The sequence below is a fragment of the Microcaecilia unicolor genome, chromosome 2 (genome assembly GCF_901765095.1).
Source record: "Microcaecilia unicolor chromosome 2, aMicUni1.1, whole genome shotgun sequence".
NCBI classification, from domain to species: domain Eukaryota; kingdom Metazoa; phylum Chordata; class Amphibia; order Gymnophiona; family Siphonopidae; genus Microcaecilia; species Microcaecilia unicolor.
The window spans coordinates 588,548,024-588,571,720 of NC_044032.1; the positions used below are offsets into that span (position 1 = coordinate 588,548,024).

The 23,697-nt window shown below is 47.8% G+C and overlaps 1 protein-coding gene across 2 annotated transcripts in view; it reads right to left on the reverse strand.

The window, feature by feature from the left end:
• GALNT7 (polypeptide N-acetylgalactosaminyltransferase 7) overlaps positions 1 to 23,697 on the reverse strand; it is a 376,325-nt gene that overhangs the window by 127,874 nt on the left and 224,754 nt on the right. For both annotated transcript variants that reach the window (XM_030191545.1, XM_030191546.1), the window contains exon 4: positions 13,326 to 13,456. In XM_030191545.1, the coding sequence (XP_030047405.1) occupies positions 13,326 to 13,456 (131 nt within the window). The remainder of the gene's footprint in view (positions 1 to 13,325; positions 13,457 to 23,697) is intronic.

Sequence of the window (23,697 nt, forward strand, 5' to 3'; positions counted from 1 at the left end):
GAAGGGTGGGATTTAAATAATGCAGTCTACAAAAGCTGAAAATCAATTTAATTTGACCTCTGTTAAACACCATAAATCCGATTTACTTTCTCCTGACAAATCTGGCAGATGTAGAACTTCTGGGAACACTGAAGACAGTACCTGGCAGAGGAAGGTGCTGACATAAGAAGAAAAAGAAGCTTGGGGCCGCAGCAGCCTTCAGACTTGCGCTGTCGGCTCTGCCGGTCCTCTGCCCCCGGAACGGGAAATTGACGTCAGGGGCAGAGAACCGGCAGAGCCGACAGCGCATGTCTGAAGGTGCTGCGGCCCCGCGCTTCTTTTCTTCTTATGCTGGCTGTGGAAAGACGCGGCGCCGGTGGCAGCAGCGGATCAGCCTAGTAGGTCTTGGTCCTCAACAGCAGCGGCGGCAGATTTTGTCGGGAGTCACGGTAAGTGGGGTAAGCGCGGCGCCCTTGAAAGCAGGCGCCCCTCTTCGGTGCTTACCCCGCTTACCGTGTTGGCAGGGCCCTGCCCCTGGAAAACTAATGAGAACAAGAACTAGCTGGGTGGTTACCTAAGCCCATCAACACCCAGTGCTTTTTTTGTGTAAAATTTTTCTTTTTTTACCAAAGTCGCGAACCGGCAGCCTGAAGACAGCAAACAGCAGGCAGGCTCACCTCCTTCCTTGCATTGCATTGCGTCGCTTCATTTCCCTGCATTCTCAGCACGACCCACCCTCCTCTGATGTCATTTCCTTTCCTCGAGGGCGGAACGCACTGAGAATGCAGGGAAACGAAGCGACGCGATGCAACAAGGCGAATCTGCCTGCTGTTTGCTTTCTTCAGTCTTCAGGCTGCCGGTTCGCGACTTCAGTAAAAAAGAAAAGTTTTGTAAGGCAGGGAACACAGCCAAGAGCAAACGGGAAGGGAGCGGGCAGGGGAGGGTGGGCAAGTGGGGCTGGGGTTGTGTGTGTGGGCAAGTGGGGCTGGGGATGTGTGTGTGTGGGCAAGTGGGGCTGGGGGTGTGTGTGTGTGGGCAAGTGGGGCTGGGGATGTGTGTGTGTGGGCAAGTGGGGCTGAGGGTGTGTGTGTGTGGGCAAGTGGAGGCTGAGGCGAGTCACTGGACATGGAAGGGAGGGGGAGTATAGGGGGGCAAAAGAGAATCGCTGGACATGGAGGGGAGGGAGGAGAATCATTCTGGACATGGATTGGATGGGAGGGCAGGGGAGAGAGGAGAATGGAGAATTGCTGGGCAGGGGAGAGAGGAGAATGGAGAATTGCTGGACATGGATGGGAGGGGAAGGCAGGGAAGAGAGAATTGCTGGACTTGGATAGGAGGGGATAGGAGAGGTCGGCAGGGGAGAGAGGAGAATCGCTGGACATGGAGGGGAGGGGAGAGAGGAGAATCATTCTGGACATGGATTGGATGGGATGGCAGGGCAGGGGAGAGAGGAGAATGGAGAATTGTTGGGCAGAGGAGAGAGGAGAATGGAGAATTGCTGGACATGGATGGAAGGGGAAGGCAGGGAAGAGAGAATTGCTGGACTTGGACAGGAGAGGAGGGGAGGGCAGGGGAGGGAAGAGAATCACTGGACATGGGAGGGGAGGGCAGGGGAGAGAGGAGACATGCTGGAAATGGATGGAGGGGAGGGAAGATAGGAAGGAGATGCACATGGATGAGATGGCAGGGGAGGAAGGAGAAATGCTGGAAATGGATGGAGAGGAGAGCAGAGCAGGAGATAGAGGAGAATTGCTGGACATGGATGGATGGAGAGGTTGGCAGGGAGAGAGGAGAAATGCTGTACATGGAAGAATAAAGGAGGAAAGTAAAGAAATAAATGGAAAGGAAGCCCTGGAAACGGAGTTAAGAGAACAGATAGAGAGCAGCAGAATCAGACACTTGGACCAGTATGGATAGAAAACAGTCACCAGACAACAAAGGTAGAAAAAATCATTTTATTTTCATTTAGTGTTTGGAATTTGTCCAATTTGAGAATTTACATCTGCTGTCTTATTTTGCACTGGGTATACTGGATCTGTAACATCTTACAGAAATGATTTATAATGAAAAAAAATCACAAGTTATTGTTTTTCTCCTATACTAGTATATTTTCATGATGTCTGTTTATATGCAACCATGGCTGGTATAAGGGGTGTGGCTATCATAGGGGTGGAGCCATATGTGGTGACCCCGCCTATAATGAGTACCGGCACCTTTTTTTCTACAAAAAAAGCACTGAACACCTATCCAAAGAATTAGTCACAGAGACTGCACCTAACAAAAGACTACCTCCACCTATTCTCAGACAAAGACTAAGCCCATCTAAGCTCAATCACTCTCACACAATGGACCAGCAGATGTCCAGATGATGTCATTAAACATGGGACCAGTTACCATGCTCCATCTCAAAACTAGATGAAACCAGTTTTCAGCTATCCCAGAGTTTCACTGGATCAAGTACACCCCTCCTGACTTCAGCCTAGGGGTCCAGCAAGAAAATATAAAATGCCCAGCTCTCTTGGGAGCTCTCTCTTTTGACCTACCTCCTGCCTCTCTGCTGGACTTCAAAGACACCCTGACATGATTTTCTCCAGGCTCCAGAAAAGAACTTTGCAACAAAAGAATTCTTTAGCAGAGAGGATTCCTTCTTCACTCCAACCAGCTACCAACTTCTATCAAAGTGAGTTACCATATCAAGCATAATTATAATTCAGACTTGTTAACTTGAAAGCACATTTCCACTTGTGATAAGATTCTTAAAAAACTGCCTTTCTCTTGTATATTATTACACTACCTGTATTGTAAATAAACCTTTTTAAAGTTAAATATATGGTCTTTATGTTCTGAGCACATGTCCTTAAACCTTACCGTGCAGGTTAATGTAGTTTAACAAATATAATATTTAATTCCCCTTTTTCTTACATAGCCTTATCTTATTACCTTATAGATAATTGGTGGAGACTAGAATAAAATATATTATTCTTACACTATGAGGAATGAAGGTCCTCAATTTTTGCTAAAGCTGTTACAACAGAATGCTTCATTTTGAGGAATACTAGTGTGCAATGTCAGTTTCTTTATTTGGATTAAGCTCATTCATGTACACTAGGTATACAATTCAGAACAGTTATGCATTCCAGGTATTTCTCATGCTCATTCAGGAGATTCTGAAGCACCACCAGTTGAAAAAATCCACTGCCAAAGTGGCCCCCTTCCTTCTTGTACTGCCTCAGGAGCGAGGAAGTGCCTCCAGCCACCGATGCCAGCACTCCCCGAGCATGCTCAGTTCATATACGAATTTAGGGAGTGTGTCAATGTCTGGACGCATACCACTGACTTCCTCATTCCTGAGGCAGTATAAGGAGGAAGGAAGGGGGCGACTCATGCAGCGGATTTCTTTAGCTGGCAAGGCTTCAGCTACCTGTCCACCCCAGGTCCATTATCTTTCTCTCTCCTTTCACTGCCCTCTCTCAGGTCCATTATCTCTTTCTTCTCTCCTAATCCCAACCCCCAGTCCAACACCTCTCTTTTTATCCCTTCATCCACCCTAGGTCCATTATCATTCTCTCCCCTCCTTTGACATCTAATGTGGGGGGAGGAGGGAGAGGAAATGTGTGGTCCTCTCAGTCCATCCCTGTACCCCCCAATGGACTTCTGGCTATGCCCCGCTTTTAACTGCAAAAGTTTTAATCGAAATGCAGCCTTAATTTTTATCATGTGTTATGGCAAAAATCTGACATCATGCTGCTTAATAAATAGGGACCTTAAATTGGGAAAAATAAATAGTATTTTGAGAACAGAATCATTGAGGGACAATCATTTTGACAGGTGGCTTATTTGTATAAGCGATATTTACAGCCTAAGAAAAAAGTAACTTAATGGAGAATGAGAAGCTCATTTTCCATCTCTATGCAACACTGTCCTCCTTAAATATCTCTCATTGATATCCACTTCCCATGACTATGTCAAATAACCTATTATATAGCAAGCACAGAGAATAGGCAGTGTCAGGTTAATCAAATATGACAGTTATCTGAGAGCTCTCTCTTCTTCTTGCTGGGAACAGGAGTGAACCTGGTAATGCTGGAGTGGACAGAACAGAGCAGAGAAACTCTGTAATTCACCCCTCTGAAGCTACTGCCAGGGAGAGATGCTAGCTACTTAAATATAACAGACAGGTGTTGGCAGGGCCGGTCTTAGCAATTGCGGGGCCCTGTGCAGACCAGTTCAGTGGGCCCCCCACCCCTGCCACCATAAGCCATACTTTATCAGATTTCAAAAGGAGGTTTAGAGCTCTCTGAACCCCATCTCACCCCATACCTTGATGTGCATCCACCACGTTTCAGCAGAGAGTGGCAGACAGCAGCACTGAGCACTGATTTTCATATCCTGTCAGCTGCCGAGCCCAGAGCTTCCTTGCTTCTGCATCCCACCCTTGCGGAAGCAGGAAGTGACATCAAAAGGGGGCGGGATGCAGCAGCGAGGAGGCTCTGGGCTCGGCAGCTGATGGGATATGAAAATCGTTGCCTGAAGCTCTCTACTGAAACGTGGATGCACATTAAGGTATGGAGCAGGGAGGTGTTCGGAGACAGGAAGACAGACGTGCCAGAGATTCAGGGCCCCTAGAAGCACGGGACCCTGTCCGACCGCCCCTGTCGCCCCTGCCTAAGCTTGGCCCTGGTAGACAATAAAGCGAAGTTACTTACCTGTAGCCGGTATTCTCCGAGGACAGCAGGCTGATTGTTCTCACATATGGGTGACGTCCGACGGCAGCCCCAGGATCGGAATCTTCCTAGCTAGAGCCCTCGTGCGCACGTGCGCGCACCGCGCATGTGCGACCGTCTTCCCGCCCATAGCGCGAATGTGCCTCAGTCAATTTACAAGCAAAGACAAGGGAAGACACAACTCCAAAGGGGAGGTGGGCGGGTTGGTGAGAACAATCAGCCTGCTGTCCTTGGCGAATACCTGCTACAGGTAAGTAACTTCGCTTTCTCCGAGGACAAGCAGGCTGCTTGTTCTCACATATGGGTATCCCTAGCCCCCAGGGTCAATTGGGCCTCGAAACGGCGAGCACATAACATAGATTGACCTGAAAAATAACAACTAACTGAGAGTGCAGCCTGGAACAGAACAAAAATGGGCCTAGGGGGGTGGAGTTGGATTCAAGACCCCAAACAGATTCTTCAGCATCGACTGCCCAAACCGACTGTCGCGTTGGGTATCTTGCTGAAGGCAGTAATGAGATGTGAATGTGTGGCCAGATGACCACGTCGCAGCCTTGCAAATCTCTTCAATAGTGGCTGACTTCAAATGGCCACTGACGCCGCCATGGCTCTAACACTATGAGCCGTGACATGACCCTCAGGAGTCAGCCCAGCTTGGGCGTAAGTGAAGTATATGCAATCTGCTAGCCAATTTGAAATAGTGCGTTTCCCGACAGCTACTCCCCTTCTGTTGGGATCAAAAGAAACAAACATTTGGGCCGACTGTCTGAATGGGCTTGTCCGCTCCAGATAGAAGGCCAATGCTCGCTTGCAGTCCAATGTGTGCAACTGACGTTCAGCAGGGTGGGTATGAGGATGGGGAAAGAATGTTGGCAAGACAATTGACTGGTTCAGATGGAACTCCGACACCACCTTGGGCAAGAACTTAGTGCGAAGGACTACTCTGTTATGATGAAATTTAGTATATGGAGCATGGGCTACCAAGGCTGGGAGCTCACTGACTCTACAAGCTGAAGTAAACATAGTAGATGACGGCAGAAAAAGACCTGCACAGTCCATCCAGTCTGCCCAAGAAGATAAATTCATATGTGCTACTTTTTTATTTGTACTGTCCTCTTCAGTGCACAGACCGTATAAGTCTGGCCAGCCCTATCCCCACCTCCCAACCACCAGCTCTGGCACAGACCCTATAAGTCTGCCCAGCACTATCCCCGCCTCCCAACTACCAGTCCCGCCTCCCACCACCAGCCCCGGCACAGACCGTATAAGTCTGCCCAGCACTATCCCCGCCGCCCAACCACCAGCCCTGGCACAGACCGTATAAGTCTGCCCAGCACTAGTCCCGCCTCCCAACCACCAGCCCTAGCACAGACCGTATAAGTCTGCCCAGCACTAGTCCCGCCTCCCAACCACCAGCCCTAGCACAGACCGTATAAGTCTGCCCAGCACTAGCCCTGCCTCCCAACCACCAGCTCTGCCACCCATTCTAGGCTAAGCTCCTGAGGATCCCTTCCTTCTGCACAGGATTCCTTTATGTTTATCCCACGCATGTTTGAATTCTGTTACCGTTTTCATCTCCACCACCTCCCGCGGGAGGGCATTCCAAGCATCCACCACCCTCTCCTCAGGGGTCTGTGCTAGGACCACTGCTTTTTAATATATTTATAAATGATTTAGAGATGGGAGTAACTAGCGAGGTAATTAAATTTGCTGATGACACAAAGTTATTCAAAGTCGTTAAATCACGACAGGATTGTGAAAAATTACCTTACGAGACTGGGAGACTGGGCGGCTAAATGGCAGATGAAAAGACCTGCATGGTCCATCCAGTCTGCCCAACAAGACAAACTCATATGTGCTACTTTTTGTGTATACCCTACTTTGATTTGTACCTGTCCTCTTCAGGGCACAGACCGTATAAGTCTGCCAGGCACTATCCCCGCCTCCCAACCACCAGCCCCGCCTCCCACCACTGGCTCTGGCACAGACCATATAAGTCTGCCCAGCACTATCCTCGCCTCCCACCACCGGCTGGCTCTGCCACCCAATCTCTGCTAAGCTCCTTAGGATCAATTCCTTCTGAACAGGATTCCTTTATGTTTATCCCACGCGTGTTTGAATTCTGTTACCGTTTTCATTTCCACCACCTCCTGTGGGAGGGCATTCCAAGCATCCACTACTCTCTCTGTGAAAAAATACTTCCTGACATTTTTCTTGAGTCTGCCCCCCTTCAATCTCATTTCATGTCCTCTCGTTCTACCGCCTTCGCACCTCCGGAAAAGGTTCATTTGCGGATTAATACTTTTCAAATATTTGAACGTCTGTATCATATCACCCCTGTTTCTCCTTTCTTCCAGAGTATACATGTTCAGGTCATCAAGTCTCTCCTCATACGTCTTGTAACGCATATCCCTTACCATTCTCGTAGCTTTTACATAGTAACATAGTAACATAGTAGATGACGGCAGATAAAGACCTGCATGGTCCATCCAGTCTGCCCATGACAAACTCATATGTGTATACCTTACCTTGAATTTGTACCTGTCCTTTTCAGGGCACAGACCATATAAGTCTGCCCAGCAGTATTTCCCGCCTCCCAACCACCAGTCCCGCCTCCCATCACCGGCTCTGGTACAGTCCGTACCAGAAGTAACAGCCACCAAGAAAATGACCTTCCAGGTCAAGTACTTCAGATGGCAGGAATTCAGTAGCTCAAAAGGAGGTTTCATCAGCTGGGTGAGAACGACATTGAGATCCCAGGACACTGGTGGAGGTTTGACAGGGGGCTTTGACAAAAGCAAACCTCTCATGAAGCGAACAACTAAAGGCTGTCCAGAGATAGGCTTACCTTTTACACGGTAATGATAAGCACTAATTGCACTAAGATGAACTCTTATGGAGTTGGTCTTAAGACCAGACTCAGACAAGTGCAGAAGGTATTAAAGCAGGATCTGTGTAGGACAAGAACGAGGATCTAGGGCCTTGCTGTCACACGTGACGACAAACCTCCTCAATTTAAAAGAGTAACTCTTTTTAGTGGAATCTTTCCTGGAAGCAAGCAGGACTCGGGAGACACCCTCCGACAGACCCAAGGAGGCAAAGTCTATGCTCTCAACATCCAGGACGTGAGGGCCAGAGACTGGAGGCTGGGATGCAGAAGCGCCCCCTCGTTCTGAGCAATGAGGGTTGGAAAACACTCCAATCTCCACGGTTCTTCGGAGGACAACTCCAGAAGAAGAGGGAACCAGATCTGACGCGGCCAGAAGGGTGTGATCAGAATCATGGTCCCGCGATCCTGCTTGAGTTTCAGCAAAGTCTTCCCCACCAAGGGTTTGGGAGGATACACGTAAAGGAGGCCCTTCCCCCAATAAAGGAGAAAGGCATCTGATGTTAGTCTGTCGTGGGCCTGAAGTCTGGAACAGAATTGAGGGACCTTGTGATTGGTCTGAGTAGTAAAGAGATCGACCAAGGGGGTGCCCCGTGCTTGTAAGATCTGACGTACCCACTCTCGAGTTGAGAGACCACTCATGAGGTTGCATTATCCTGCTCAACCTGTCGGCCAGACTGTTGTTTACACCTGCCAGATAAGTGGCTTGGAGAAACATGCCGTGACGGCAAGCCCAAAGCCACATCTGGACGGCTTCCTGACACAGGGGGCGAGATCCGGTGCCCCCCTGCTTGTTGATGTAATACATGGCAACCTGATTGTCTGTCTGAATTTGAATAATTTGATTGGACAGTCGATCTCTGAAAGCCTTTAGAGCGTTCCAGACTGTTTGCAACTCCAGGAGATTGATCTGAAAACCGTTTTACTGGAGGGACCGTCCTTGAGTGTGAAGCCCATCGACATGGGCTCCCCATCCGAGGAGAGACGCATCCGTTGTCAGCACTTTTTGTGGCTGAGGAATTTGAAAGGGACGTCCCAAGGTCAAATTGGATCGAATTGTCCACCAATGTAGGGAGTGGAGAAACCCGGTGGACAGCTGGATCGCATTCTCTAGATCCTCGTCAGCTTGAAACCACTGGGAAGCTAGGGTCCATTGAGCTGATCTCATGTGAAGACGGGCCATGGGAGTCACATGGACTGTGGAGGCCATGTGGCCGAGCAATCTCAACATCTGCCGAGCTGTGATCTGCTAAGACGCTCGGACCCAGGAAACAAGAGACAGAAGGTTGTCTGCCCTCGCCTCAGGGAGGTAGGCATGAGCAGTCTGGGAGTCCAGCAGAGCTCCTATGAATTCTAGTCTCTGAACTGGGAGAAGGTGGGACTTTGGATAATTTATCACAAACCCCAGTAGTTCCAGGAGTTGAATAGTCATCTGCATAGACTGCAGAGCTCCTGCTTGCGAGGTGTTCTTCACCAGCCAATCGTCGAGATAAAGGAACACACCCACTCCCAATCTGCGCAGCGACGCCGCTACAACCGCCAGGCATTTTGTAAACACCCTGGGCGCAGAGGCGAGACCAAAGGGTAGTACACAATACTGAAAATGCCGTGTCCCCAGACGGATTCAAAGATACTGCCTGTGAGCTGGTAGTATCGGGATGTGAGTATAAGCATCCTTCAAGTCCAGAGAGCATAGCCAATCGTTTTCCTGAATCATGGGAAGAAGGGTGCCCAGGGAAAGCATCCTGAACTTTTCTCGGACCAGATATTTGTTCAGGGCCCTTAGGTCTAGGATGGGACGCATCCCCCCTGTTTTCTTTTGCACAAGAAAGTACCTGGAATAGAATCCCAGCCCTACCTGCCCCGGTGGCACGGGCTCGACCGCATTGGCGCTGAGAATGGCGCAGAGTTCCTCTGCAAGTACCTGCCTGTGCTGGAAGCTGAAGGACTGAGCTCCCGGTGGGCAATTTGGAGCTGTTGATATCAAATTGAGGGAGTATCCTAGCCGGACTATTTGAAGAACCCACCGATCGGAGGTTACAAATTTAACCCCCCCCCCCCCCCGACCGATAGATCATCCGGCATGGACACTTTTATAGCAGCTATGCTCGCCTGGAGCCAGTCAAAAGCCCGTCCCTTGCTTTTGCTGGGGAGCTGCAGGGGTCTGTTGAGGCGCACGCTGTTGACGTGAACGAGCGCGCTGGGGCTTAGCCTGGGCAAGCTGTCAGGAAGGTGGATTGTACCTACGCCTATTAGAAGCATAGGGAGCATTCCTCCTTCCCCCATAAAAACATCTACCTGATGAGGTAGATGCTGAAGGCGCCCGGTGGGAGAGTTTGTCGAAGGCAGTGTCCCGCTGGTGGAGCTGCTCGACCACCTGTTCGACCTTCTCACCAAAAATATTATCCCCCGGCAAGGAGGATCTGCAATCCGCTGCTGGACTCAATTTTCCAAGTAAGAGGCGCGCAGCCATGAGAGTCTACGCATCACCATCCCTTGAGCAGTGGCCCTAGACGCAACATCAAAAGTGTCGTAAGCACCCCTGGACAGGAATTTGCGACACGCCTTCAGCTGCCTGGCCATCTCCTGAAAAGGCTTGGCCTGCTCCGACGGGAGCTTATCGACCAAGTCTGCCAGCTGCCGCACATTGTTCCGCAAGTGGATGCTCGTGTAGAGCTGGTACGACTGAATCTTGGACACGAGCAGAATGATAGGCCTTCCTCCCCAAAGAGTCTAGAGTTCTAGACTCCCGCCCCAGGGGCGCCGAGGTGTAATCCCGAGAACTCTTGGCTCTCTTGAGAGCAGAATCCACAATGCCAGAGTCATGAGGCAACTGGGTCTTCATCAACTCTGGGTCACCGTGGATCCTATACTGGGACTCAATCTTCTTGGGAATGGAGGAATTAGATAATGGCTTCGCCCAGTTTGTCAGCAATGTCTGTTTCAGGACATTATGCAGAGGAACAGTGGACGATTCCTTAGGTGGCGAAGGATAGTCCAGTACCTCGAACATCTCGGCCCTGGGCTCATCCTCAGTAATCACAGGGAAGGGAATGGCTGTAGACATTTCCCGGACAAAGGAAGAGAAAGACAGACTCTCAGGGGGAGAAAGCTTTCTCTCTGGCGAAGGAGTAGGATCAGAAGGAAGACCACAAGACTCCTCATCAGAGAAATATCTTGGCTCTTCCTCTGCTTCCCAGGAGGCCTCCCCTTCGGTATTGGACATGAGTTCTCTAACTTCAGTCTGAAGCCGGGCCCATCTCGACGCCGAGGAGCCATGTCCTCGATGGCGATGCCGAGAAGAAGACTCCCACACCGCCGTTTGGGTGGCAGCCGAGGCCGATGCCGCAAGCGGTACCGGCGTCGCAGTCCGCACCACGGGCGGGGAACCAACCTCTGCATCTCTCAACGGTAACGACGGTGCAAGCACCACTGGTACCGGAACAGATGGTCGCAGCAGCCCTTCCAGAAGCCCTGGAAGGATGGCTCGGAGGCGCTTGTCTAAAGAGTCTGTCGAGCAAGGCTGTGGGGTCGGTACAGGCGACGAAGTCAGAATCTGCCTGGGGTGCGGAGGCGGTACCAGGCTGTCCAGAGAAGAGCGCATTGACAACTCTTGTATGGAGGGTGAGCGGTCCTCCTGGCATCGACGCTTCACAGGTGCTGAATCCTTCTGTGTCCCGGAGCTCTCAGTAACGTGACGGGAAGGTGACAGATGATGGTGCTTCTTTGCCTCCGCACGAAGCCCGTCACCGGTACCTCCCGGTACCGACGAGGACATGGAATCCACACGCCTCCTCAGGGCTGGGTCTGAAAGAGGTCGGTCCTGGGGGGCCTGTACCACAGGAGTCCTTGAGGCAGGTGGAGACCCACTCGATGGCTCACTGCTGCCAGCGTGAGAAGTTCTCTGGACAACCATTACCTGCACTCCTGACGTCAATGCAGTCTCCGGTGCCGACATCGATACCGTCTCCGACAATCTTGGTACTGCTACCAACGTCAACGCCGAAGGACCAGGCACGGCTCAGAACAGGCGCTCCCACTGGGCTAATCTCGACGCTTGTGTCCACTTTTTTAGGCAAAGACACAGAGTACAAGCATCGGGGCGATGACCAGCCCCAAGACACTAAATACACAAAGCATGTGGATCAGTGTCTGAGATTGCCCGGCTGCACTGCGTGCACTTCTTGAAGCCGCTGGCGATCTTCGAGGTCATGGATGGAAAAATCGCGGCCACGAGGTCAAAATCCGCGATGGTGCCAAAAGAAGGGCATAAAAAAGGGAAAACGGCACGAGCGACTCGCTCAAAAACAAGAAAACCAGCGAAAAACCGTTGAAAACGGTGTGAGGGCTCTCTCTCTGGGGCGCAGAACAGCCGAAAACAGCTGCACTGAGCCGCGGAAAAAGAGAGACTGGGGCACATTCGTGCTACGGGTGGGAAGACGGTCGCGCACATGCGCGCGAGGGCTCTAGCAAGCTTTGTTGCTAGGACGATTCCGATCCTGGGGCTGCCGTCAGACGTCACCCATATGTGAGAGCAAGCAGCCTACTTGTCCTCGGAGAAAGCTTTTACAGCAGGGAATGCGCAGAATATAAATGACCCTAGGAATCCACTCCCAGCTGTCTCAATAGTTCACTGTGATAATCCTGTATAATTCTGGTTCACAGTGTACCTTTGCTATTGGCATGTTTGACTATTTTTATTAGTAGATTCATGGACAGCTTACTATTTATGCTAATGAATTTCCTTGCCCCACCTTCTTAGTCTTGCCTCTCTCTCACATCACAAGTTTCTCAATTTGCTCATTGTCAAATCATTGACACCGGAATTAAAGTAAAGTTCAAAAGCAAATGAAGAAATTTCTCATGTGTAGTTGATTTTCAATGCAAGTTGATAATTTTAAGTTAGAAATCAACTCAAGAATGGAAATGTTAACACTGAAAGGGTCATATGCTATTTGATTAACGTGTGTAGCCTGGTCATGGACCTGATATACTACCTTTCTGTGGTACAACCAAAGCATTTTGCATTTATTATATGCTGGTACCTAGAGAGCTTACAAGTATTTATTTATTTATTACATTTGTATCCCACCTTTTCCCACTTATTAGTAGGCTCAAAGTGGCTTACATAGTTCTGGAGAGGTGGTTACAGACTACGATGTGAACAAATACAGTATAGGGGTATTATTACAGTGACAAGTACAGTAAAGAAGTATCGGTAAATAGGTTGGGGTGATTCAGACAAAATGTTAGGGTGTGATCATGCGTCGGGGTTGAAAACTGTCCGTTTCATGATTAAAATGCCATATTTCATTATTCGGTGTTTATGCCACATACTGTGGGGTATGTATGCCTTCTTGAACAGGTGAGTTTTTAGTTTTTTTCGGAATGCTAGATGATTATTCATAGATTTCAGCCCAGGGTCACAGTGGGAATTAAACCCAGTTCACCAGGTTCTCAGTCCACTGTACTAACCATTAGGCTACTCTTCCACTCCCAACAGCCTTATCAGAGGTTAAATGGCACAAAGAATTATGCTGTAAATCACTGCATGGCTGGCTGGGCAGCCACACAGCAGATCTTCTGTTCAGATGCAAATATACTGCTTCAAATGGAAAATAAGATCACTTGAAATACATTTGTAAATGACACTGCATAGTCCAAAAAGTTTATGAGAAATAGTTATGAACTACTATACTAAGGTTATCTTGAATTTTATTTTAAATATTCTCTACCTGTCCGAGCTTAGATTTCTCTGCTCCAATGCTTCTTGCTTGAATTAAACCTTCTCTCCTCTCATTTCGGAACACTTTTACAAGGCCATTCCACTGCTTTACATATTCATCTAGTCTTCCTTTCAAATGCTCTGCAAAAGAACAACACAAATTTTCCCCGTGTCCACAATGCAACATTTTACATTTGACCAAGCTAATAAAAATTGTTGTCTAGTCTTGAAACTATATGGAGCAGACATACACCACCACCTCTTATAGAAACAATGGGACCTGTTTACTACAGGGCATTAAGCCCTTGATGCCTAGTTAGCGCATGCTAACAGGCTAACGAAGATGCACATTAAAGCGTTTTGCAGTATTTTGCCTGTTTGCAGGCTCCAACCCATAATTTTTGGGAGGGGGCATGCCATAGATGGAGAGTGGGCGTTCCTGTATTATCCAGCTACTGCGTTATGCTTAGTACTGTTTTGGGATCTTGCCAGGTACTTGTGACCTGGATTGGCCACTATTGGAAACAGGATACTGGGCTTGATGAACTTTCGGTCCGTCCCAGAATGGCAATGCTTATGTTCTTATAATACAGAGTTGATGCAGGAGCACTTACAGGCTTATTTTCGAAAAGGAAGGACGCCCATCTTTCGACACAAATCGCAAGATGGGCATCCTTCTCACAGGGTCGCCCAAATCGGCATAATAGAAAGCAGACTTTGGGCGTCCTCAACTGCTTTCCGTCGCGGGGACAACCAAAGTTCTCGGGAGCGTGTCGGAGGTGTAGCTAAGGCGGGACTGGTGCGTGCCTAACACAAGGGCGTCCTCGACCGATAATGGAAAAAAGAAGGGCGTCCCTGAGGAACACTTGGACGACTTTACCTGGTCCTTTTTTTTTCTTATGACCAAGCCACAAAAATGTGCCCTAAATGACCAGATGACCACCGGAGGGAATTGGGGATGACTTCCTCTTACTCCCCAAGTGGTCACCAACCCCCTCCCACCCTCAAAAAAATTTTTTTCCAGCCTCTATGCCAGCCTCAAATATCATACCCAGCTCCATAACAACAGCAGTATGCAGGTCCCTGGAACAGTTTTAGTGGGTGCAGTGCACTTCAGGCAGGCGGACCCAGGCCCATCCCCCCCTACCTGTTAAACTTGTGGTGGTAAATGTGAGTCCTTCAAAACCCACCCGAAACCCACTGTACCCACATGTAGGTGCCCCCCTTCACCCCTTAGGGCTATGGTAGTGGTGTACAGTTGTGGGGAGGGGGGGGCTCAACACACAAGGTAAGGGAGCTATGCACCTGGGAGCAATTTCTGAAGTCTACTGCAGTGCCCCCTAGAGTGCCAGTTGGTGTCCTGGCATGTCAGGGGGACCAGTGCTCTACGAATGTTGGTGCTTCCCACAACCAAAGGGCTTGGATTTGGTCTTTTCTGAGACGGGTGTCCTCAGTTTCCATTATCGCCGAAAATCGGGGACGACCATCTCTAAGGATGACCATTTCTAAGGTCGACCTAAATTTCACGATTTGGGTGTCCCCAACCGTATTATCGAAACGAAAGATGGACACCCATCGTTTCGATAATACGGGCTTCCCTGCCGCTTTCTCCAGGACGTCCTGCGAGGACGTCCTAAGGAAAACTTGGACGCCCCTTTCAATTATGCCCCTCTCTGCGTCTCCTAAATAGGAAGCAGTAAGTGGTTTTGTGTTAATTTGTGCAGGCACCTCGTACTAATAGGCACATTAACTCATGACCTGAAAATAAAACAAAAGAAAAAGCCCGAAAAAGTGCTGTGTCAAAAGTAGGTTTAGTGTACAGGAAAGTCCTGTGTTAAAATGTGTTATGCCCAGATTTTACCACACTTTAGTAGAACGGTCCCAATATTAGCTACATTTTCCAAATATCAACTTGCCCATTCCACTGGTTTCCTCTTCATTTTTTGCTCTAATGCCCATTAAAAAAAATTATTTTACACTAAATTTTGGATTACAGAAATGTGGTGTTTTACTGCGATCACACTCTGCTATTAGAAGCCTCCATCCTTGAATCCACTCTGCAGTTTATGCTATAGTCATACATCAGTGTATCAGTATGCAGCTGATTTGTTTTGACTCAAGACAATGGAAACTAGAAAGTATTTTCAAGAACTTTAAATACTGGCATCTCAGCAGTTAGACACGCATTAGAATGAAAAGAAGAAACAATTGTTATGGTTTTATTACCAGGTATACTGTGCTATCAGAGAATTCAGTCCTGTTTAGATTAGTAAAATAAAAGCTGAATTTGACCCTGTAACAGACAGCAACAACTGCATATACTACTCCTGGGGGAATTCTGTGCACAAATATTTGAAAATTCTGCACAATATTTGTAATTTTCTTGCACAAAATTTCCTCATTATAAGGGATACACATTATAAGGCATACACATCCCCAACCACCTTTTTCTAACCCTGTACCCCATGACACATACACACACAATCCACATTTCTCCAACCCCTCCTCCACTCACACACCATTCACTTTTCTTCATCCTCCCCCCATGGCACACATTACCTTATCCACCTTGCTCCAGCCATCTCCCTTCCCATGGCACACACAACTCCAGACACCTTGCTTCAGCACCCTATCCCCCATGGCATAGACAACCCCATATACTTTATAGTGGGATAAGCAGAATAAAATCTGTTTTACTTTTTTGGATCTTTGCCAGGCACTTATGATCTGGACTGGCCACTGTTGGAAACAGGATACTGGGCTTGAGGGACCTTTGGTCTGTCCCAGTATGGCAATGCTTACATACTTATGTTCTTAACCTGGGTTTTTTTCTCACTTTTTAAAACCCTCTGCTCACTTCCATCTAGCCCTGACAGCCCTTGGTCAGGATCTACAAGCCACAGCTATATGTTTGTCCTTGAATAGACAAGACCAGTGGCTGGGACGCTCCAGATGGCTGACGTACAGAAGTTGGACTCATCAAGCCCGGTTTAATAATATTTAGAATTCTACCATTTTCTCACTCAGCAACATGCAACACTGCCACCAAACCACCACACTGAAATCATACCATTTATTAAAAAAAAAGAAAAAAAATATATAGTTCTCTGTCTGCCATCTTCCCTCTGCATTCCTTATCCATCCTGTCCAATAACTCTCCTCTGTATCCCTTTTCCTTATTTTCATGCCATATTATGCATCTGCACTTTCAGTATCCATGTCCCCCTCCCCATATTCAGCATCTCTCCTGTGTCCTATCTTACTCTGTCCAGCATCTCCTCTCTATGCCCCTGAACCTGTGATCTCTCCATGCCACCAGTTCTTCAGTGTCCGTGTTCTTTCCCATGTTCAACTTCTCCCTACTCTGTTCCCCTCTTCCTGAACCCCCCCCCCACCCAACGGCCATCATCTCTCCCTCTCTCACTCCTCCTCCCCTGGTCAGGCATCTCTCTCTTCCCCTCTCCCCCCCTCTCAGGTCAGTACCCCCCCCCTCTCTCTTCCCTCCACCCCCACAGGTCCAGTATCTCTCCCTTTCTCTTCTCCTCCCCCATTTGATTTGTGTGTATGTGAGTCTCTCTCTTTCTCACCCCCCACCACCCAGTCCAGCATCTCTCCCCCTCTCCTTTCCCCTTGTGGGTCTACTCTCTTTCCCCCACCACAGCCTAGTATCTCTCTCCTTCTCCCTCCCCTGGGTCTACTTTCTCCCCCACCCCTTTCCTACAGTCCTCCAAACTCACACCTACCTTCTCTGATGTAAGTTCCTTTAGAAGCGGGATGAGGCAGAGGAAATATTCTAGCTGGGCTAGCTGAAGGCTAAGTGTTTTCATCGCTGTTGCTGCCTGTGTGAGTCTGGGAGGGAAAGGGACTAGGAAGAGACATCAAACTCACAGGGTGGGGTGGAGATGGAAAGATGCCAGACAGAAGAAATGGAAAGTAGAGGGCACTCTGGTATGACAATAGGAGGACCTGAGCTTTTTGCTAGGCTCACTCAATAGTAGCTACACTCCTACTAGTACTTATTTAATATGAAGTGTTGCCATCTGAATAATGGTTGCCTTTATACTGCTGCTTGAAAATAGACATCTATTTTGCTTGGAAAAAGACATCTATTTTTTATACCCTATTGCATTGGGATATTTAGCACAATTATCATATTTGAAATGTCCATGGTGAGGTAATGTACCAGTAGATAGAACAGGGCCGAAAACAAGCATCTCTTTCATATTTCTTCCTCTAGAACAGGGATTCTCAGCCCAGTACTTGGGACACACCTAGCCAGTCAGGTTGTCAGGATACCCAAAATTAATATGCATGAGATTGGATTTGCATGCCCTTCCTCAACTGAATGCAAAATTTATCTCATGCATATTTATGTGGGTATCCGGAAAACCTGATTGGCTAGGTGTGTCATGAGGATTGGTTTCAGAACCCGTGCTCTCTAGAATATGCCACAATCAATTCTCTAATTTAAAAACAATGGTACCCTTCCTCTCACTTTTTTTATCCCTCCCTCTCTTTTCTTCTTCCTTCCCCTCCCCCTTTTTTTCTCTCTCTCCCCTCTCCTTTTCAACAACTTGTTCTTACCCCCCCTCCATCCTCCCACCACTTGTCCACATATCCCCACACCCCTGCAGATCTCTACCCCATTCCTACTCATACCCCTTCCCCACTTCTATTTGTGCCTTCCTTTTCCCTGTTCCATTGTGCTCTCCCCCTTCCTTCCTTCTTTTTAAACCCCACACCCCCATATACCCCTTCCCCATCACAGACCACATCCATAACCCCCTTTATCCCCCTCCCTCCACTCCCCCTCTTTTTTCAACCTGTTTGCCTTTCTTCCTGTCCCATTTCTCACTCTCTTCTCCCATCTTCTCCTCACTCCCCTCTCTCTCTTCTCCCCACCCTTGAATTTTATCTTTTTCTCCCCTCCCCTTGGGGCATAGCTGGCAAAAAGACTAGGCCCAGTGGTAGGGTCCACATGCTCAAAATGCCCTGTAATGCATTAGCTCCCTGTTCCTGTGGATCGGAATTACTCCTTCTCTCTCAACCCCCTGTGGTACTCCACACAGGTTAACAGAAGTGGCACGGATCAAAACAGAATGCTTCAGGCCAGCCTCACCTAATGGCGGATGCGACAGAGGGAAGACCCCGGTGTGGCCAGCCTGAAGCAGCCTATTTTGAATGGTACAGTTTCCTATGACTTTGCCATAAGTGTGGAGGACCATAGGGGGAGGGGGTGTTGAAAGAGGAGAAGAAATACTGGACTCATGGGAGGGAGGGAGGGAAAGATGCTGATCTTGGGGGGGGGGGGGGGGGGAGAATGGAGAAATGTCAGAAAGAGAACAAAGTTGGGGTAGAGAGACTAGACTGGGGGGGGGGGGGGAAGAGGGGGAGAAATGCTGGACCTGGGAGAGAGAGTGTGACTGAACTAAGAGGGGGTGGCAGGGAAGAGAGAGGGAGAGATGCTGACCCAGAGGTGTGGCAGGAAGGGAAAAAAAGGGAGAAGCTGGACATAGGAAGAAACATTATTTGCACACAGGAATATGTTGGTCTCCACTTACAGGCACAGCATAGTTACAGCTGCCAAATGGTCGGAGAAGACTGCACCAAAAAAAAGCAGACCCTAAATCCCTCTCGCTGAAGTTGGTCTGTCTGCACAATTCTAGAATGAGTGGGTTAGGGAGGCCTTAAGAGACAATATCCTATGTTCTGTGGTGTGCCACAAGAATCTGTACTTGCTCTACTTTTATTCAATATTTTTGTTAGCCTCTTAGCTTATCTAATTCAGCAATTAAACTTACAAGCCTTTTATTATGCAGATGATATTCTTCTCTTTTATGAAACCAACCCTCTAACCCCAGACCTTACTGATTTAAATTCAGCTTTGGCCTCTATCAAGACCTGGATAGCTGTCAATTTCCTTTTCCTCAATCCATCAAAAGCTGGATAACTGGGTCCCCTACTTCTCCGTCATTTTCTTCCACATTCTGTAACTTAACTATCCCTCTGGTATCCCATTTTAAGTACCTGGGGATCATCATAGATCAGGAACTCTCTTTCTCCCAACAAATTTCTGATTTAGCCTAAGCCTTCCTTGACAGTTCAGATGTGTCAAGTATTATCTTGACTCTTCCTCACAGAAAACCCTTCTCTACACCATTCTTATAGTTTACTGTAATATTGCTTATTCTGGGCTCCCACAGATGATTCCGAATACAGCCATCTGAATTCTCACCTGTGCATCCAGATTTGACTGTGTTAAGCCTCTCCATGTTCAGCAACATTGGCTTCCCATTTTCTATTATATTCAATAAACTCTTATCCTTCTCTATGCCAAACCCAGAACTCTTTGCTCTTTCAATGACAACTGCCTCTGTATTCCATCTCTAAGAAAAGCTCGTTATGACTCCATCAGAGAGCATGCCTTCTTCTGGAATTCCCTTTCATCTGAGATTTGGCTTGAGCTCTCTTATTCCCCATATTCAGTGTGCTACTAAAAACACACTTATTTGAACAAGCCTTCTCCATTCGGTTAGCCCCTGATGGTCTCCAGTGGGTTCATTAGGTTCACAGTCTATTTCTTTTACAAATGTCTCTCTTTTTTTATAAAAATCTGCCTTACTCTTTCTTAAATTAATGGCGTTCTTTTGTATTATTTATTTATTTGTTGCATTTGTATCTCACATTTTCCCACCTATTTGCAGGCTCAATGTGGCTTACAATGTTCTGTCATGGCATTCGCCATTCCAGATTAAAAGATACAATTAGTATTACATAAAGAACATGGATAACATAATAGAATTAAGCAACCAGTTATAGAAAGAGAACATTCAGAGTAACAGGAAAGTGGGTATATCACCTTAATGAGGAAAGGTGATTCATCAAGTTTTAATAAACCCAGGGCTTTTTTTGAGGGGGTACTTGGGGTTTCTGAGTACCGGCACCTTTTCCATTGTCTACTAAAATTGACCCATGGACCTCAACTTTTAATGAAAGAGCTCAGGCTCTACACACCAATGTTGCCTTGTCATGGATTCTGTGACTGGTTACAGGGGACCTGGCAATTGTGGGGTAGGTCCATCAGTGATCACCTCACCCCTGAAGAGTGGCCTAGCATTTGAGTACCGGCACAATGTGAAATGTGTCATGCACAATGCAAAATGCCCAAAGACAGTAAAAGTTATACTTTTCACTCTGAATGGCCCCAAGATGGCCATCAGCCTATATGGAAATCCATGACCATGTAAGGGTGAGAGAAAAAAAAACTGCTTGTAGGCCACTGGCCTCTAGGACAATGGTGCCTTTATCTCTCTGCTTATCAGATGGGAAGGAATGTGGAGAATTTGCCTTTCTAGCTGATTTGGCCTAAACCTTTTCAGGTTTAAAGAGAAATAACTTTAGAAAACTAAGCTTAACTTTGCGTAAGTTACTAAAATAGTAGAATATACAGTAATACAATGCCTTGCCTAGACAACTGCCTAACTAAAAAAATCTTGTTTCTGCACTGGCTAGAGAGGTGTGGTAGCCGTGTTAGTCCACTTTTAAAGGTAATCAATAGAAATAAAACAAAATAAAACATGGAAAAGAAAATGATACTTTTTTTATTGGACACTAGCAAAAGAGGCCCGTTTCTGGAGCAAATGAAACGGGCGCTAGCAAGGTTTTCCTCTCCAACACCCCCCCCCCCCCTTCTCCCTACCTACCGACCCCTTCGTCGTTCTGATGCCATTGCTCCGCACCTCCTGAATGCACCGTACGCCATTGCTCCGCCCTGGGTGTGTGACGCCATTGCTCCGCCCTCGAAGTCATCACGTTTGACACGAGAGCGGGGCCCCGAGACTTGGCGATTTCGGTGGCTTCACTGCCACGAACCCTTCGAACCCGTCTTGAAGGAAGTGACGTCAGTGTCTTCAGAACATTGATGGTGAGTTTTATTATATAAGATAACTTATTAATACATTTCTTGATTAGCTTTCGAAGGTTGACCTTCTTCGTCAGATCGGAAATAAGCAAATATTGGTAGATGACAGTATATATAAGTGAAACATCAAAGCATTCCACTAACAGTCTAATAGGATGTGGGTGGATAGGTGAGAGACAGGAAGAGTCGGGTGGATGAGGGACAGGGAGATATGCATGGAGACAGGAGGGTGACGTGGAGGGGCATAATCGAACGCGAACGCCTATCTCCATGGGCATCTATGTCCAAAAACAGGTACGTGAAGAGGTGGGACAGACCGTATTTTCGAAAAAAATGGACGTTTTTCAGCTGGGCGTTTGTTTTTTTTAGCGATAATGGAAACTAAAAACGCCCAGCTCAAAAACATCCTAATCCGAGCCATTTGGTCATGGGAGGGGCCACGATTCGTAGTACACTCGCCCCCCTGACATGCCAGGACACCAACTGGGCACCCTAGAGGTCAGTGCGGTGGACTTCAGACAACGCTCCCACATGCATAGCTCCCTTACCATGGGTGCTGAGCCCCCAACCCCCCTCCCCACAAATGTACAACACTACCATAGCTCTTAGAGGTGAAGGGGGCACCTACATGTGGGTACAGTGGGTTTTGCAGGCCTCCCATTTACCAGCACAAGTGTTACAGGTAGGGGGGGATGGGCCTGGGTCCGCCTGGCGGAAGTGCACTGCGGTACCCACTAAAAGTGCTCCAGGGACCTGCATACACGCAGGCCTCTAGGACTGGTTGCTGCTATATAACACTGGCACAGCAGTTGACACCTGAAGACTAATCTCTCCGAAAACGTCCTTTTTTGGAATAAGCACGCTTACTCACAGTTAACTGCAGATCAGAGGTTGTGCCCCACTGGCAACGAGTCTCCCTGGTACTGAGATTAGCAGTAGGTCAGAGCTGGCAGAATGCTGTACAATGCCCTCTTTCAGCCACATTCAAGGGAAGAACTAAGTTCTGTAACGTGGCTAACACGTGAAAGGGATTTAAAACTGGCTTACAAAAATGGCCACTACCTCATGGACTACCGGAAACAAAACAGGGCACACTCTGACCCAGTAAGCTGGGGGAAAAGCACCATGGGAGTAGAGCCTACCAACTACCAACATCGTGAGCATTTGCCACAAGCTACTGGAATCACGGAGCCCAATACCCTACACCCACCACAGTGCATTGCTGATGTGACTCTGCAGTGCGCATAACAGAAAAGGTGTCACACTTACCCGAGAGCCACATCAGAACCAGGGAAAGGCTGTCAGAGGATAGAACACATTCTACTGTCATAGAGGTGGGTACGGCATTTGAGGCTGGCATACAGACTGGCAAAAAAGTTTTTAAAGTGGGGGTTTTTTTTGGTGGGAGGGGGTTAGTGACCACTGGGGGAGTCTGGGGAGATCATCCCCGATTCTCTCCAGTGGTCATCTGGTCAATTGGGGCACTTTTTTGGGACCTGTTCGTGAAAAAAAAAAGGTTAAAAGTGACCCAAAATCGCAGTAAAAACGCCTTTTTTTTTTTCGATTATCATCTAAAGACGCCCATCACTCCTCGGCCGATAACCACGCCCCCAGTTCCGCCTTCACCACGCCTACAACACGCCCCCATCAACTTTACCCGTTTCCGCGATGGATTGCAGTTGGAAACGCCCAAAATCGGCTTTCGATTATACCGATTTGGGCGCCCACGGGAGAAAGACGCCCATCTCCCGATTTGGGTCGCAATATAGGCGTTTTTCTCTTTTGATTATAAGCTGTAGGTTATCAATAGAAATCAAACCAAATAAAACAAGGAAAAGAAAATAAGATGATACCTTTTTTATTGGACATAACTTAATACATTTCTTGATTAGCTTTCGAAGGTTGCCCTTCTTCCTCAGATCGGAAATAAGCAAATGTGCTAGCTGACAGTGTATATAAGTGAAAACATTCAAGCATTACTATGACAGTCTGACAGGGTGGGAGGAGGGGGGTGGGTAGGAAGTATGCATGGGGACATCAAAGCATATCATTGATATTCTAATAGGATGGATGTGGATAGGTGAGGGAAGGGTGATCAACAGAGACATACAGCTTTATGGTTTATAATGGGCTAGGAACCCCAGATCCTTGTTAAGTCCTTTCTGTTGGGTGTTAAAATATTCAATCATTCTGACTTCAAAGGTCTTACGTTCTTGAATGGTTTTAAAGTTACCTTTCAGGATTCTCACTGTGAAGTCACTGGTACAGTGTCCTGGTCCTGGTGACTTGCCTGCCTGGTGCGAAGGTGGCGGACCTCACGCGTCACCTAGATAGGATTTTAGATAGTGCTGGGGAGGAGTCCGCTGTCTTGGTACATGTGGGTACCAATGACATAGGAAAATGTGGGAGAGAGGTTCTGGAAGCCAAATTTAGGCTCTTAGGCAGAAAGCTCAAATCCAGA